The 16157-nt window shown below is 37.8% G+C and overlaps 1 protein-coding gene across 1 annotated transcript in view; it reads left to right on the forward strand.

Annotated features, from left to right (window-relative positions):
* MRE11 (MRE11 homolog, double strand break repair nuclease) overlaps nt 1-16157 on the forward strand; it is a 73048-nt gene that overhangs the window by 24502 nt on the left and 32389 nt on the right. Inside the window, exons 10-14 of the mRNA XM_054724608.1 lie at nt 2042-2122; nt 4424-4550; nt 7424-7524; nt 9667-9840; nt 11427-11489. Coding sequence (XP_054580583.1) covers nt 2042-2122; nt 4424-4550; nt 7424-7524; nt 9667-9840; nt 11427-11489 — 546 coding nt within the window. The remainder of the gene's footprint in view (nt 1-2041; nt 2123-4423; nt 4551-7423; nt 7525-9666; nt 9841-11426; nt 11490-16157) is intronic.

Here is a 16157-nt window from a genome sequence, read left to right on the forward strand (position 1 = left end):
GATAGGATAAAAGCAGGTTTACAGTTGTTTTTATGGAAAATAATATAATAACAAATAATACAAGAATAAACTGTTTCATGTACTAACAGCTGTAAACCTACTTTGCCCCACCCTGTACTTATTACAGTCTCATGGAGCCTGTAAGGAACCACCTTTGTTCAATAAGTGAGTTTAATTGTATCAAAAATCTTTAAGTCTTCCAGATGGAGGAATGTGATATATAGTAGAAATTTTAATTAAGCCCCCTTCCCAATTCCTTTCCTCCTCAAAAACATATACATAATCATTTCTCTCTTTTTACCCTGATTTGATCATTTATTTTATTTATGAAAGCAGGCAGTGGCTTTGATTGGGAATGGGAGAATATTATGTTAGATTAGGAGAACCTTAACCTCTCTAATAATCTGCATTAGGCATCCCTTTCACCCTAAAAGCTACCCCAAATAAAGTCTTAAAATGTGTTTGCTATGTACCTCACACCTCCCCTTTCATGCATTTGCCACCCCTAAACCTCTGCACAAATTCTAGAACCACTACTGAAGTTGGTGAATGCACTTAATAATATGTAAGTTAACAGCTTAATATTCATTGCTGAAACTCCATTCTTATTCTGTGCTAACTCTTCTGCTTTGCATTTTATTCTCATAAAAAATCATATGAGGTAGTAATGATCCTATATAATAAAAGCCTAATATGCAAATCGACTGAATGGCAGAAAGACCGGTGGAACGACTGGTCTATATGACTCACACTGACCACCAGGGGGCAGACACTCAATGCAGGAGCTGCCCCCAGCCTGCAGGCCCCAGGCTGGCTAAAGTGCGTGCCAGAGGGGGCCCTCCGATCGCCCCGCCGGTCACCCCATAGATCAGCCCTGATTGCCAGCCAGGCCTAGGGACCCTACCCATGCACAAATTTTGTGCATTGGGCCTCTAGTGAAAATAATAATTATCACTGATATTCATTGCCTGCTTATATATTCTGGGCACCATTGACATTTTGCATTTAATCCACTCAACGATGCTGTGGATAGATTGTCCATCCACATTTTATAGAGAGGAACTGAACCTTAGATAAAGTAACCTGCCCAGTGTTGAAGCGTTACCGGTAACATGTAACTCACATAACTGAAAAGGTTAAGAGTATGCTGGTTTTAAGATGATTAGATCCAGAAACTCAAATTAAGATTATGGGTTTCTCTATCTCTGTTTCCAGCCCCGTGCCACCCATTCTGATGGGTTCTGTCTTAAATTTCACTATAAGGAGGGTGTTTTCACATGGTGGCCCACAGACTTATACCTGAGTCATTTCCCTTACTAGATCCAGATAAACCCCTGGCATTGGACTGAGGTCATGTGCTTGTTCCTAAACCAGATCTCTGAAGCCAGGGAGATGGAAAATGAATAAACTGGTCAGGCCTGAGTCAAGGAACTCAAGGTCTCTCTACTTTGGCACAACTGACAATTTTTTAAAAATTATTATTTTTTAAAATACATTTTTATTAATTTCAGAGAGGAAGGGGGAGAGAGAGAGAGAGAGAGAGAGAGAGAGAGAAAAAAACATCAGTGATGAGATAGAATCATTAATCAGCTGCCTCCTGCACACCTCCTACTGAGGGTCGAGCCTGCAACCTGGGCATGTGCCCTTGACCGGAATCGAACTTGAGCCAAACCAGCTAGGGTGGCACAACTGACATTTTAGATTGGGTAATGTTTTGTTGTAGGAAGTTGTTCTATGCATTGTAGGATTTTAAAAAATATGTATTTTTGTTGATTTTTAGAAAGAGAGGAAGGAGAGAGAGAGAAACATCTATTAGGCTGCCTCCTGCATGCTCCCTACAGGGGATCGAGCCAGAAACTTGGGCCTGTGCCCTGACCTGGAGTCGAACTGGCAACCTTTCGGTGCATGGGACGATGCTCAACCAACTTAGCCACACCAGCCAGGGTGCATTGTAGGATTTTAACAATATCCTGTCTGACCTCTACCCACTGGATGCCAGTAGTATCCCTCCCTCAAGTCATGACAATATTTTTATTTTGAGATTGAAGAAATGCTTGAAAATGCTGAACGGGAACGTCTGGGGAATGTTGGACAGCCAGATAAGCCTCTTATACGACTGCGAGTAAGTCCTATTTTATTTTTTATTTTTTTTTTTGAGTAGCTTCTATTTTAGATAAATTGAACTTTATTGACTTTTCAGAAGATAGTATTGCAGAGTTTATTTCACTCTTTCGCACCTTTGCCCAGGTGATCCTGCTGCGTGGAATGTGCTTCTCTCCTTCCATAATACTTCCTTCAACACTCACTTAAGCTTCCCGTCTTCATAGAAGCCTTTCTTAACCTCCCTTCAGATTCGATACTTCTTCCTTTGTGTCCTCAGTTTACTCTGTACACACTTTTTATAGCATCATTTCATTCTGCTTGCAGTTATTTATTTACGTGTTTGTCTTCCCAGTCAGCTTGTGAATTTTTTGATGACTATGTTTTATTCATCATGTACCCCTGACCCTCAGCCGAGTGCCTAGTAGTACATTGTGAACACTCAATAAAGTTTGTGTAATGAACAAGCTTTGTGACTCCTAGGAGCAGAAAATCACAAATAAAGCTAGGCCAGAGTATAATTGTTAAAACGTCTGAAGAATCTGGGGAAATCTAATTGAGCATGTCACATGTTTTATAATATGGCAGCTGTGGAGATGGTTTGGGTACCACAAACATAGTTGCTCTGGGAGAACCACATTTTTCTCTTTATCAGGGCAGAAGGTCCCATGTTTCTCATCTATGTCTGCCTGAAACTATTAGAATCAACAGACTGAAATGGAAAATTGGCATTCCTTTTCCTAAGCACAGCAAATTACTAATTCATTTGTGAAACAAAAGAACAAATAGTTCGTGTAAGTAATATTCCAAAAGTACATTGTATTAACCAAAGGCCCCTCATTAATTCATTGACTCAGTGGATCAATATTTATCGAATACATTCTGTCCTGCATGCTGGGAACACAGTGGTGATAACACAGGAGCTGTTGAACTTGTGGAGCTTATGGGAGGTGGAGCTGTGAGACACAGTAAACAGATAGCAAGTAAATGGACAAAAGTCGTTTTGTGTTGAGTGTGATGAAGAGTCTAAGTGGTTAGGGAGTAGTGTGGATAGGCTGGTGATGCGGCATAATGCTGGTTCCAGTGCATTACATTGAGCACAGCTAGTTTAGGAAAATGATTACAGTTGACCCTTGAGCAAAGGGTTTGAACTGCGTGGGTCCACTTATATATGGGTTTTTCAAGAAATACTGTAAATCTATTTTCCTTATGATTTTCTTAATAACATTTTCTTTTCTCTAGCTTTATTGTAAGAATATGATATGTAATGGAGGGATGAGGACACATATGTAATACCTTAATAAATAAATTTAAAAAAAAAGAATATAATATGCACATAACATACAAAATATGTGTTAGCCAACTGTTCATGTTATCGCTAAGTCTTCTGGACAACAGTAGGCTATAATTTGGGGGGAGTAAAAAGTTATATGTGAATTTTTGACTGTGTGGAAAGGAAGGTCAGTACTCCTGACCCCCATTTTGTCAACTGCCTATCTCTTAGAAAGAAATGTAGTATTTTTCTTTGTAAAGGTCTTTGTACCACTATATACTTTTTAAAAAAGACCCAGCCTTGAGGGTGATTGTTAGCTTTAAGTAGATCCTGTGTTTTGAAGGGTAATCATTTCTCAAAGCTCACAGATTTGATTCTTTTTCTACATGGATTTTACCAGCATTTATTCTTGTCAAAGTGAGAGAATATACACCTAAGAGGAGAGACCCATTAACTAATGCATGTGGAACCAGCATTTTATTTTGGTGAAGAATTTTCTTTCTGTTTTGGAAGTTTAAAATTTTGTTTAAAATTTCATCTCCTTTACAGATGGTACTTCTGGTGCCTAGGCTACTAATGTTTTCTTTTTTTAAAATTATCCTCACTTGAGGATATGTTTTTATTGATTTTGGAGTGAGAGAAAGGTAGAGAGAGAGAGAGATAGAGAGAGAGAGAGAGACACACAGACATCGATGTGAGAGGGAAACTTTGATTGGTTGTTTTCCATACACACCCTGACTGGGCATCAAACCTGCAATCTTTTGGTGTATGGAATGACACTCCAACCAGCTGAGTCATCAGTCAGGGCACTACTGGTGTTTTCATATGCAGATGTAATTATTCCAACATTGTGAGAATTCTTGCTATATCTTGATTCCATCAAACAAAGTGTTTTGCATAAGTTTATAAATTTTAGAAGCTTAATTTTGCAGTTGAATAAATGGTACAACACTATCAGGATCCTTAAATGAAATGTAGAACATTAATTTATTAACTTAAAAGTATTGAGCATAATCCTAAATACTGAAATGACTTATTCTGTATTTCCAGGTGGACTATAGTGGAGGTTTTGAACCTTTCAATGTTCTTCGCTTTAGCCAGAAATTTGTGGATCGAATAGCTAATCCAAAAGATGTCATCCATTTTTTCAGGCGTAGAGAACAAAAGGAAAACAAAGGTATGCTAGTTATTTTTACAAATTAAAAAATGTTCTTACAGAGTTTACTGTAAATCAGTCTTTTAATAGTCTCATAATAAATTGACAGTTGAATAATTAAATTCTTCTAAAAATTAGATAGCAATATTTTAAAAATATGTTTTCTTTGATTTTTAGACAGAAGGGGCAGGAAATGGGTAGAGAGAGATAGAAACACCTATGTGAGAGAAACATCTATCGGCTGCCTCCTGCATGCCCCCTACTGGGGATTGAGTCTACCATCCTGGCATGTGCCCGGACCAGGAATTGAACCAGCGACCACTTGGATGTATGGGACAGTGCTCAACTGAGCCACACTGGCTGAGCAATAGCAATCATTTTTAAACTTATGTGGATATCAAAAAGAAATGAAAGGCTTTTTCTACAGATATAGTTTTTTTTTTAAACAGTGCTGCTGAGTACCAACATATACAGACATTACAGATTTATTGCTCAAAATAAATATTTATTATTTTTTATACATTATTCATGTTCAGAGAATATATTCTCAAAGTTTGCATTATTAAAAGCATTTCAGCTTTAGGGTATACAGTGATTTAGGAAGACACCAGTCTTTTAAAATAGGAAGTGGCCCATAGTTTGATGTTTCTGATGACTAGGTAATTAGTTCCCATTAAACATTTTGTAAAAACTAATTGTCCTTAATTTAGCATTTATCGAAACATGTCATCTGACTAAAATAGTTGACCCTTGAATAACACAAGTTTGAACTCCATAGGTTCATTCATATGTGGATTTTTTTCAGTGAATATGTACAATATTGTATATGTGCTTTCTTTTTCTTATGATTTTCTTAATGTATTTTCTCTAGTTTGCTTTATTGTAAGAATACAGTATATAATATATATATATAATATACAAAATATATATTAATTTGCTGTTTATATTATCAGTAAGATTTCCAGTCTACAGTAGTAGGCTATTAGTAAAGTTTTTGGGGAGTTAAAAGTTACACACAGTTTTTAGCCCCAAATTATTCGAGGGGCAATTGTAGTGTTTCTTCATAATAAATATTATCATGTTAAATAGAGAGGCTGTTTTCCTTAGAGCTATTGAGTCAGAATTTTCATAGAAAAATATGGCCCATGTTTACAAGTAAGCTACCTAGGTTCTTATTAACTTGGATTTAATGGCCTTCTATATTCATTGTCAAATTGTGATAAAAATTGTGTGTGCTGTTGATTGAACCTGAAATAGTTATGTAGATATTTAAATGGAGCTCATAGAATACTGTGTTTTTTGGGGGGGAGAGGGGGATCTGTATCATAATATTTTCATACTGTGAATTTTAATTAATTACTTATTGATAGTGCTTTACTTTAATTGTTCATCCTTATTAATTTCTTAAAATTTTATAGGTGTAGCATTTGTAAGAACAGAATATAAAAACTAGTTACTTGAATTTTATTTATAGTCAGTTTTGTTCTAATTATTTTTTTTTGTTTAACCATAAATTGCTCAATAGAAACAATGACCCCTTTGAATGTTTTATTGAAAGTATTTTTGTTATTTTGACCAACTCTACTACTCAAATACAGGTGTTACATTTTGTAAATTACTTTACCTGTGTGATGTCTATAGAATCAGCATAGTAACTGTGCCTATCTCTTAGGATTGTTACGAGGCTTAGTATTTATTCTGTGTGCGAATGATTTTAACATAGTGTCTGATATAGTAAAATGTAGTAATCATGTTTATGTATATTAATTCTACTATCTTGAAATTCAAAAGAGATTTTTGTTCATTTTTCCTTACCACTTTGCAAGAGGCACACTGAGCTTTGTGCCTCTTTATCCTCTAGGCTGTTGCATATACTTTTTCCTCGGCCTAAAATAGATTTTCTTTTTGCTAAGTGAGCCTTACTCGTTTGGCAAGACTTGATTCAAATGATAGCTGCATTGGATAGCGCACATTATTCTGAACCTTCTTTAAGAAGAATTAATTTGTTTCTTCTCTGTGAGTCATATTCTCTGTTCTTACCTCTGTTGTAGCACTTCTCACCTTGTATCATAATCATTTGTTCTCATGGGCAGAAATACTATCTCTTTATCATTGCATTTTCAACTCCAGGTCCAGCACTTGCTATATAATTACTGTTCGTTTCCCTGACAAAGATCAGCAGCAGAGCAAATACTACTGGACCCTATGCTTCCTGACTTCCTACCCAGTGCTCTTTTTATCCCTCACCTACTGTTTTTTGAGGCAGCCAACCAGCTTAGGAATGCAGCAGAAGTGCTTTAAACATACATCTTATTTATCTCACAGAATACTAAAAAGATATGTACTTCAGAGCTGAGATTTAATTAAATTAATAATTTTTAGTTTTATCAAAGGGCATTCTAAAGTGAACTCGGCTTTTTCTGTTTTGTTTTGAACGGCATGTAGTGGTGACTGTTCATAGAGTTCCAAGCTACTGCCTTGGCTCATCCCAAGGCACTGGCAGTGTTACCCACAACTGCTTCAGTGTTATCAGTGCAGATGTCACTATAATGGAAAAAATAAATAATATCTTAGTATTATTATTGAGGTAGTTTTTACCTTGAGCGACCCTTGAAATGGTTTAGGGACCCCCAGAGGTCTGTGGACCACCGTGTGAGAATTGCAAGAAATATACTACTTGGAGATTCAGAAAACAAATACAGACTTTAGGGAAAAGACTGTGGCTATTAGCAAAAATGCCATGGGTTTTTTTTGCCTCAGAATTTACCACATTGAGCAAGCTGACAGATGATAACATTTGGCCATACCTCCTCTACTGACAGCATCCGCAGTGAGTTTGGGTACTGTGCGTTATAACAGAAGCTGCTCCTTTTTCAAGAACTTCTTTCTTCTAGGAGAAGAGATCAACTTTGGGAAGTTCATTACAAAACCTTCGGAAGGAACAACTCTAAGGGTAGAAGACCTCGTAAAACAGTATTTTCAAACCGCAGAGAAGGTAAGTTCTTAATTACAGTTCACGATTTGAGTAATGGCTCTTATAACAGATTTTTACTTAGGATATGTATAATTGATTGTTGAAATAAAAGGGATCCTCAAAATGTTTTCAAGAAGTAAGTATGGTGGCAATTAATTGCATTTATAGCTACTATACACCAAAAAAAATTACATGCTTAATGTTATTAATATTATTATTATTGTAGCTATTGTTGGTGTTGTTATCCTCTTACTTTTTATTGCTACTGCATAAGTCTGAATCCAGGATTTACTTTTCTTGCACCTGGATATAATTTCAGAACTACATTATTATTATTAAATTTATCTTTATTATTGAATGTATTATAGATGTCCCCTTTTCCTCCCCAATTAACCCCCTCTATGCCGCACCTACTCCCGGGCCCCCCCAGGCCTTCACCACACTATTTTCTGTGTCCATAGGTTATGCATATGTGCATATAAGTTCTTTGGTTAATCTCTCCCCACACACTTACCAACCCCTGCCTTCCCTCTTAGATTCGCCATTCAGTCTGTTCCATTCTTCTGTGTCTCTGGGTCTGTTTTGTTCATCAGTTTATTTTGTTCATTAGATTCCACCTATGAGTGAGATCATGTGATGACTTGTCTTTCTCTAACTGGCTTATTTCACTTAGCATAATACTCTCTAGGTCTCTCCATGCTCTCTCAAAGGGTAAGAGAGCCTTTTTTACAGCTGCATAGTATTCCATGGTGTAAATGTACCACAGCTTTTTGTACCCACTCAACTACTGATGGGTACTGGGCTGTTTCCAGATCTTAGCTATTGTAAATTGCTAATTACATTACGTTATTAATATAGGAATCACATTATTAACATAGCTACCACATTGTGAAGCTACAAAGCTACTTTTTTTTTTTTTTACCTTAGTACTTGAGTTCTGGCTAAGAAAGAATTCAGAGACAAGACTGAAATTATAAGAGAAAGTTTATTTAGAAAGTCACAGAGGTAGAAGAAGTGAACAGTAGAAGAAATGGGTTCAGAAAACAAGTTATAGAGGCAAAAGAAGGGTTCTTGGAGCTTAGGAAAGAGAGAGGCAAGGAAAACATTCCTGGGGGAGGGGTTGGAGAAAGATGTCGGCATGTTTTATAAAGAGAGCTGCCAAAGCTATTTTTAAGCCATAAGTATATGCCACTTTAAGATCCTCCAGTTGTATTAGTTTCCTCTTGCTGCTGAAACAAATTTTCACAAACCTAGAGGTTTAAAACAGCACAGGTTGCCCTGACAGGTTTGGCTCAATGGATAGAGCGTCGGCCTGCGGATTGAAGGGTCCCAGGTTCGATTCCTGTCAAGGGCATGTACCTTGGTTGTGGGCACATCCCCAGTAGGGGGTGTGCAGGAGGCAGCTGATCGATGTTTCTCTCTCATCGATGTTTCTAACTCTCTATCCCTCTCCCTTCCTCTCTGTAAAAAATCAATAAAATATATTTTAAAAAAATAAATAAAACAGCACAGGTTAATTATCTTATAATTCTATAGGTCAGAAATCTGACACTGGTCTCACAGGACTCAAATTGAGATATCAGCAGGGCTGTGTTCCTTCTGGAGGCTCTAGGGTAGAATTCATTTCCTTATCTTTTTCAGCTTCTAGAGGTGCTTACATTTTGTGGCTCCTGGGCTGCTGCTTCCATCTTCACAGCCAGCAATGTTGTATCTCTCTGGCCATTTTCTCCCCGTTACATCTCTCTCTGACTCCCCCTTCCACTTTTAAGGATATTCATAATAACATTGGGCTTACCTCCATACTCTCTTATAAACTGATTTAGCAACCTTAGTTCCATCTGTAACCTTAGTTCTTCTTTGCCATGTTACATACTCACAGGTCCCAGAGATTAGGATATGGACATCTTTAGGGTTAACACACTGGTTAACATACAGTCCAGCCTCTGCATGTTCACCTGCCTTGTTTTCACTTTGCTTTTTCTGACTCCTAATATTTATCAGTTGGCTTAATTGCTGTCCTTTGTTTTGTTTTCCCTTCAATAACTAGATAACTTGTCTTTTTCCCTGGAAACATTATTCTTGCATTTTCCTTTCTCATTTAGAATTATTTTGTAAGGGATGGATACTATTTTCTGCATCCAGTGATTTGTATCTCTCTTACAGAATGTTCAGCTCTCACTTCTAACAGAAAGGGGGATGGGTGAAGCAGTACAAGAATTTGTGGACAAGGAAGAGAAAGATGCCATAGAGGAATTAGTGAAATACCAGTTAGAAAAAACACAGCGATTTCTTAAAGAACGTCATATTGATGCCCTAGAAGATAAAATTGATGAAGAGGTGAGTAACTGATTTGGGGGGATAAGTCTACTTAGATAGTCTCTCCTTAAGAGTAGCTCTTGAGTTTCATTCTAGTAAACCGGTCATTATTTACTCTAATTTGTTTAGTTTTCTTTTTTTTAAATTAAATTTTATTGGGGTGACATTAGTCATCATGGGTATATAGGTTTCATGTGTGGATTACTAATTTACAAAATCTGTATATAGGACAATGTGCCCACCACCCAAAATCAAATCTTCCTGTCACCTCATATTAGTACCCTTCTCCTCCCCGGGCAATCACCACACTGTTGTTTGTGTTCATAAGTTTCAGTTTTATATTCCACATATGAGTTAAATCATATAGTTCTTAGCTTTTTCTGTCTGACTTATTTCACTTCACATAATGTTCTCAAGGTCCATCCATGTTATTGTAAATGACGCTATTTCATCCTTTCTTATGGCTGAGTAGTACTCCAGTGTGTATATATACCACATCTTCTTTATCCAGTTCTCTATCACAGGGCACTTTGGCTGTTTCCAAGTCTTGGCCAACGTGAATAATGCTGAAATGAACATAGGTCAGTCTTCTCTGCGGGCACTCGCGCACGCACGAGAGCCTCCAGACCCCTGCCCACCGCGGCTTCCCCAAGTCTCCGAGTCTCTGTGTGCCTTTCTCTCTATCTGACAGTCCAGATTCCCCCCGTATGAGCCTGGGTCCATGGGGTTCAGTGCAGTCGGAACTGGGGTTCAGTGCAGTCGGGGGCTTCCTTCCCTCTCCCACCAGAGAAAGCCAGCCAGGCACTCAGCCGCCCTTCCTCTCTGCGCGCGTGTCTCCGTACCTCAGTCATTTGCAGCTCCTCTTATTCTCTGTGTGCTTTCCTCTTTCCTTCTAGTTGTAGAATTTCCACTCAGCCAGCTTTCCTGTGGCTCTGGATGATGTCCATTCTGACTTTTAGTTGTAGTTTTGAAATTGTTGTGCGAGGCAGCAGTTTACGTGTTTACCTATGCCGCCATCTTGGTTTCTCCCCTACATAACTATTATGAGACCCTTTTGAACCAATATAAAAGGAATCTCTGATATCCTTCATGGTACTAGGACCAAGGTCAGCAAACATTCAGTAGTTGACTGTTGATGAAATGGATCTTCAGGGGCCCACTACTTCAGTTACCATTTCAGAAAGGCTCCTGAATGTCTGTAGCTAGATGTTCAAGAATGATTTTAGCAATGTAATAAATAACTGAAACCTCTTAAAAGTGAGATTTTTAACTATCTTGCTGAAGTATAACACCGGTAGGATATTAGAAGTTTTTCCTCTGCAGTTTGACAGACTTTTTTTCAGAGACATGGAACATTTTGTCAGCAGGTAATAAAATTTTGATTAGGGCCAATAATAATTTTTAGAGTACATTTCTGAAATTTTAATGTAAGTCACTGGGAAAATACGATTTCTCTAATCAATCTTTTGTGAGATAAAACTATACTTAAATTTCCAAGTTGTGTTGAAGATGGAAAGCATCTGTTGTTAATCACTTGTAGCCCATATTTTACAATTCACATAACAGGAATAAGCAACATGTTTATTATTGACTCTGTTATAACCCAGGTACGTCGTTTCAGAGAAAGCAGACAAAAAAATACGAATGAAGAAGATGATGAAGTCCGAGAGGTAAGTTTTCTGCTCTGAATCCCTATGCTTACATGTCAGTTTGATAAATTAGAATAACTAGTAGGTGTATTTCGAGTAGTTAGTCCATGGGATCTCTGTTTGATGGATAAGACTGTGCTGGAGTTGCTGAGGACAGGTGCCTTTGGCTTATTCCAGGTCAGCCTACAAATATCCTTTCTTTCCCTCTTGCTCTTGTCTAAAGTTTATTTAATTGTATGTCATGGGGGCAGGGCTTGCATATACAACAAGAGCCCTTAATCAAAATAATACCTAATTGTTATCAGTGCATTTTATCACTAAGATAAAACTTTACCCTACTAAGCCGATCTTCTTTTGGGCGAAAAGGAAGCAGCTTAGTGTTTTGGTTAGCAGTGTTATCATAGGTAAATGTACAGTGCCCACTGGCCTCTTCAAAATGTTGACATTAGCTTAATCACCATCATTGCTGTCTTCTTGGTCTCGTTGGAATTTAGGAGCTTGAGGTTAGCAACCATTTGGTTCAGTTTGGGGCCTTTATCAGGTACTTGGTGAATTCATGATTGAAATATATCTTCCTATTTTCTTATTGTCCTTATTGTTTTATGATTACTATGTAGTATTTAAATTTATTTTATAAATTACTTACTGTTGGGATTTTGTCTTGCTTGCTTTCATTCAATATTTTGTATAGGACCTATAATGGGTAGCCATTCTGCTCTATATTGGGAATACAAATATGAAAAAGATGTGGTTTGTGTCCACCAGAGATTCGCAATTTAATAGGTGGGGCAGACATGTGTAGAAAGAAAATATTAAATCTTATGACCTGAAGTTTCATCCTCATGGAGTTAGTACAACTGTCCTACTCATCTATTTCGGTTTTCTAAATATTTCAGAGCTGTAACTGACAGGTGGTGAATCGGAAAGAATTGAAGCACTAGACATATCCTCTAACTTTTACAAGTTCCACTGTTTGCTACAATAAAAAAGGAATGAATAGGAGTCCTTTCTTCTAAATAATACATTTTGCCTTATTTTAAGCACTTCCCATTAGTAAAAACCAACACCTGAGACACTAAGAAGGAAAAGGAAAAGAATGCTTAAGGAGATGGGACTCAGTTTACCTTTTTCCCCTGAACTCTTCTAAAGGAACCCGTGTTTTAGTAGCTGATATATTAGTGACTATCAGATAATAGCACAGACAAGCAGCTTTAGACTCTGGCGTGGGAAAAATCGTTCTCTCTTTTTTTTTTTAATTTCTTTATTGATTAAGTTATCACATATTTGTCCTCATCCCCCCATTCCCATCCAAAACCCCTCCCCACGCATGCCCCCACCCCCCTGTTGTCCGTGACCACTGGTTAGGCTTATATGCATGCATACAAGTCCTTTGGTTGATCTCTCCCCTTTACCCCCTCCCTCCCCTACCTTCCCTCTGAGGTTTGACAGTCTGATTGATGCTCCCTGTCTCCGGGTCTGTTTTTGTTCATCAGTTTATATTGTTCATTATTTCCCCTAGATGAGTGAGATCATGCGATACTAGAAATACACTTAAAAGAACCAAAAATGAGACAAGCAATAATGGTTATGCTTAGAGGCAAATGAATCAGTCTGTAGTGAGTGTCTTTCTGGGCCAACAGTTCTTTTGAGACCCAATTTCAATGTCAAACAGTTCCTTATGTGTACATGTCAGCAATGATATTTCAGTTTTGGATGGTGGACAAATGGTGGTAATTCAGGTCCAACCCTCTCTGGTTTGGTCCTGGGCAACCTGCAGCAACACGCACAGCTGCTGACTGCTAGTATGGCAAGGCATAGTCAGCATCTTCCATCTCTGGACTGTTTCTCATCTGTCTTCATGGCTGGAACAGTCCTGTCAATTCCTCTCTGTTGTAGGAATCCACATGGTCTTGGAGTTTTTTTCTGAAAATATACAAACATATTCTCGACCGAAAGTTAATAAAGGAATCTTTTCTATAAATTTGACTTGGGATCCTTTTTCATTTTTTGCCCTAACGATTTTCCTTTGGCTTGTTTTGACACCATCTGTGTTTTTCATGGGTGTCTTGCTGTTAGCATTACAAATGAAAGTTAATTTTCTAAAGTAAAAATTTTCTAGATGTAATTTACTTACAGGATATTTTTCCTTACATGATATTCTTTGACTATCCCCCCTTTTTTGATTTAAATATTAGGAAGCTTTTGGAAATTTTATAATGTAGTCTTGATAGCTTTTAAATTTTAATTTTTTGCACTAAAATATGACTGCTTTAGGTTCATTACATGTTGTGCAATTTTACCATGAGATGAACTACCAATAAAAATTTTAGTTAACACTTTAGGAACACCTTTTTGTCCAGTACCATTAATTTTTCTAGAATATTCTCTTATTTCAATTAGCCAATTTTAATTAGTCTGAAAACTTGACTACTATTTTACTGTCAAATTTATTACTCTAACAACAATCTTATTTTACCCTGTAGATATTAGTGGAAAGGATTGTTTGCCTTTTTGAGGAGGCCCTGAGCATTCCTGGTGCTAGGCTGGATTTAGCCACTTCCCCACACCATGTGTACAAGACAACTCAAACAAGTCTTGTTGCACTGAGAGGGCAGCTGCTGTCAGCCAAGACTCTGTTTGTTACCTGGGTCCCAATTTGAGCTGGGCATGGGAAGCCAAGCAGCCATGGGGGCTGGAGACTTCCCTCAGAAGGGGTGAGGGATCAGGCCCCTGCAAAGTTGGGGGGGTGAGGGTCTGTTCCCCACCTCTGTTGACCCCCAAGTTCTCTCCTGATGGCCCCTTTGCGACTGTGCCTGTCTTAGGTTGTTCCTTCCCTGAGGAATCTTACCCGTCTTTGACTAACCAGCCATCCTCTGGGGCCAAGCAGGGTGATGTGAGGTTCAGTTCTGTCTCCTTGGTAGCCTATGCCCCCGTGGCCTCCACGCCCAGCACCTGCCTTGGGATCCCCTCGCCTGCTGGCGGGGCCCCGGCACTGATCACATATCTTGGGGAACTCAGGCTTCTTCTCCAGGGAGGGCCCAGCTCACCCGGAAAAATCGTTCTCAAATAATTCTGTACTATATCTGTGGGCCATGAGACAGAATCAAAGCCTTTTTTTTTTTTTTTAATATCTTCCAAGCCCTATCTAATTTTCTTCACTCACTTCACTTCTATTATTCCACACTTGCTATTTAGGATTTTAGACTGATCCAAGAATGTCACTTACCTGAAATTTTAAAGAATAGAAAAGTGACATTTCTGGTATTATAGTTTTTTTCCCCTTCTGTCTTACTATAAAGTTTGATGTTCTCTGACTCCTACACTCCCAAATTGTGTCCCAGTTCATTAGAATTTGTGGAAATGTGAACAGGATAGTAAGTCAGTTAATAACCTTTCTCTAGAAAGAATATGCTAGTGTAATCTAAATGTCTGGTTGTAAGTTTCACAGATATCGTTCCCTTGTATTTCTTACACTAGCTGTATGGAAGTAAGTTTTGCAACATACACTAACATTACTAGCAGTAAGGGCAAGTATTGACTACAGTCTTTTTCCCACACCGTGCCTTTCATTATTAGCCTTCAGTAATAGATTACAAAATGAAAAACTACCGCCATCCACTACATTTCACACTCAACATTCCCAATACCAAACTCATTCTCCTAAATAAAATTGGAAAAAAACAGAACTGATGATCTATTTGGATTTTTTCATTATTTTTTTCAAGGGAAAAGGGAAAGAGGTATTTATTGACTTTTTGCTATGTGCATTACTTACACTCCCAGTTTCCATTTTACAAATGAGAAGACTAAGACCCAACTGTAAGACACATGGAATTTGAACCTGATAATTTCTACCCCCAAATCTAGACTACAATACTATGTCTTATCAGAATTTTATATTATAATAACAATATAATTCATGGCCAATGACTGGCTATAAAGTTAAAACTGCTAACCCTATTGTGCAGCACATAAAAAATCACTGTTCATAATAAGCACAGATGCAACTCCTGCACCAAGTTTTGGCAGCTAAATGGAAGAGGCTATCAATTAAGGATCTCCTACCACCCTTATTGTATTTGTACTCATCTTTTTGTTGTTGTTGTTGTTTGTTTTTTTGTTTTTCTTATTTTATTTTTTTCATTTTTTTATTAAGGTATTATATATTACTATTGTCCCCCCCACCCCACTCCCATACATGCCCTCACCCCCCAGTGTTTTGCGTTCATTGGTTGTGCTTATATTCATGCATACAAGTCCTTTGGTTGATCTCTTATGTCCCCCACCTCTCCCTAACCTTCCCGCTGTAATTTGACAGTCTGTTTGATGCTTTACTGCCTCTGTATCTATCTTTTTGTTCATCAGTTTATAATGTTCTTTATTATCCATAAATGAGTGAGATCATGTGGTATTTTTCTTTCATTGACTGGCTTATTTCACTTAGTATAATGTTCTCCAGTTCCATTCAGGTTGCTGCAAATGGTAAGAATTCCTTTTTTATGGCAGCATAGTATTCCATTGTGTAGATGTACCACAGTTTTCTGATCCAGTCATCTGCTGACGGGCACCTAGGCTGTTTCCAAATCTTAGCTATTGTAAATTGTGCTGCTATGAACATAGGGGTGCATATATCCTTTCTGATTGGTGTTTCTAGTTTCTTAGGATATATTCCTAGGAGTGGGATTACTG

This window comes from Eptesicus fuscus, chromosome 13 (genome assembly GCF_027574615.1).
Source record: "Eptesicus fuscus isolate TK198812 chromosome 13, DD_ASM_mEF_20220401, whole genome shotgun sequence".
NCBI lineage: Eukaryota > Metazoa > Chordata > Mammalia > Chiroptera > Vespertilionidae > Eptesicus > Eptesicus fuscus.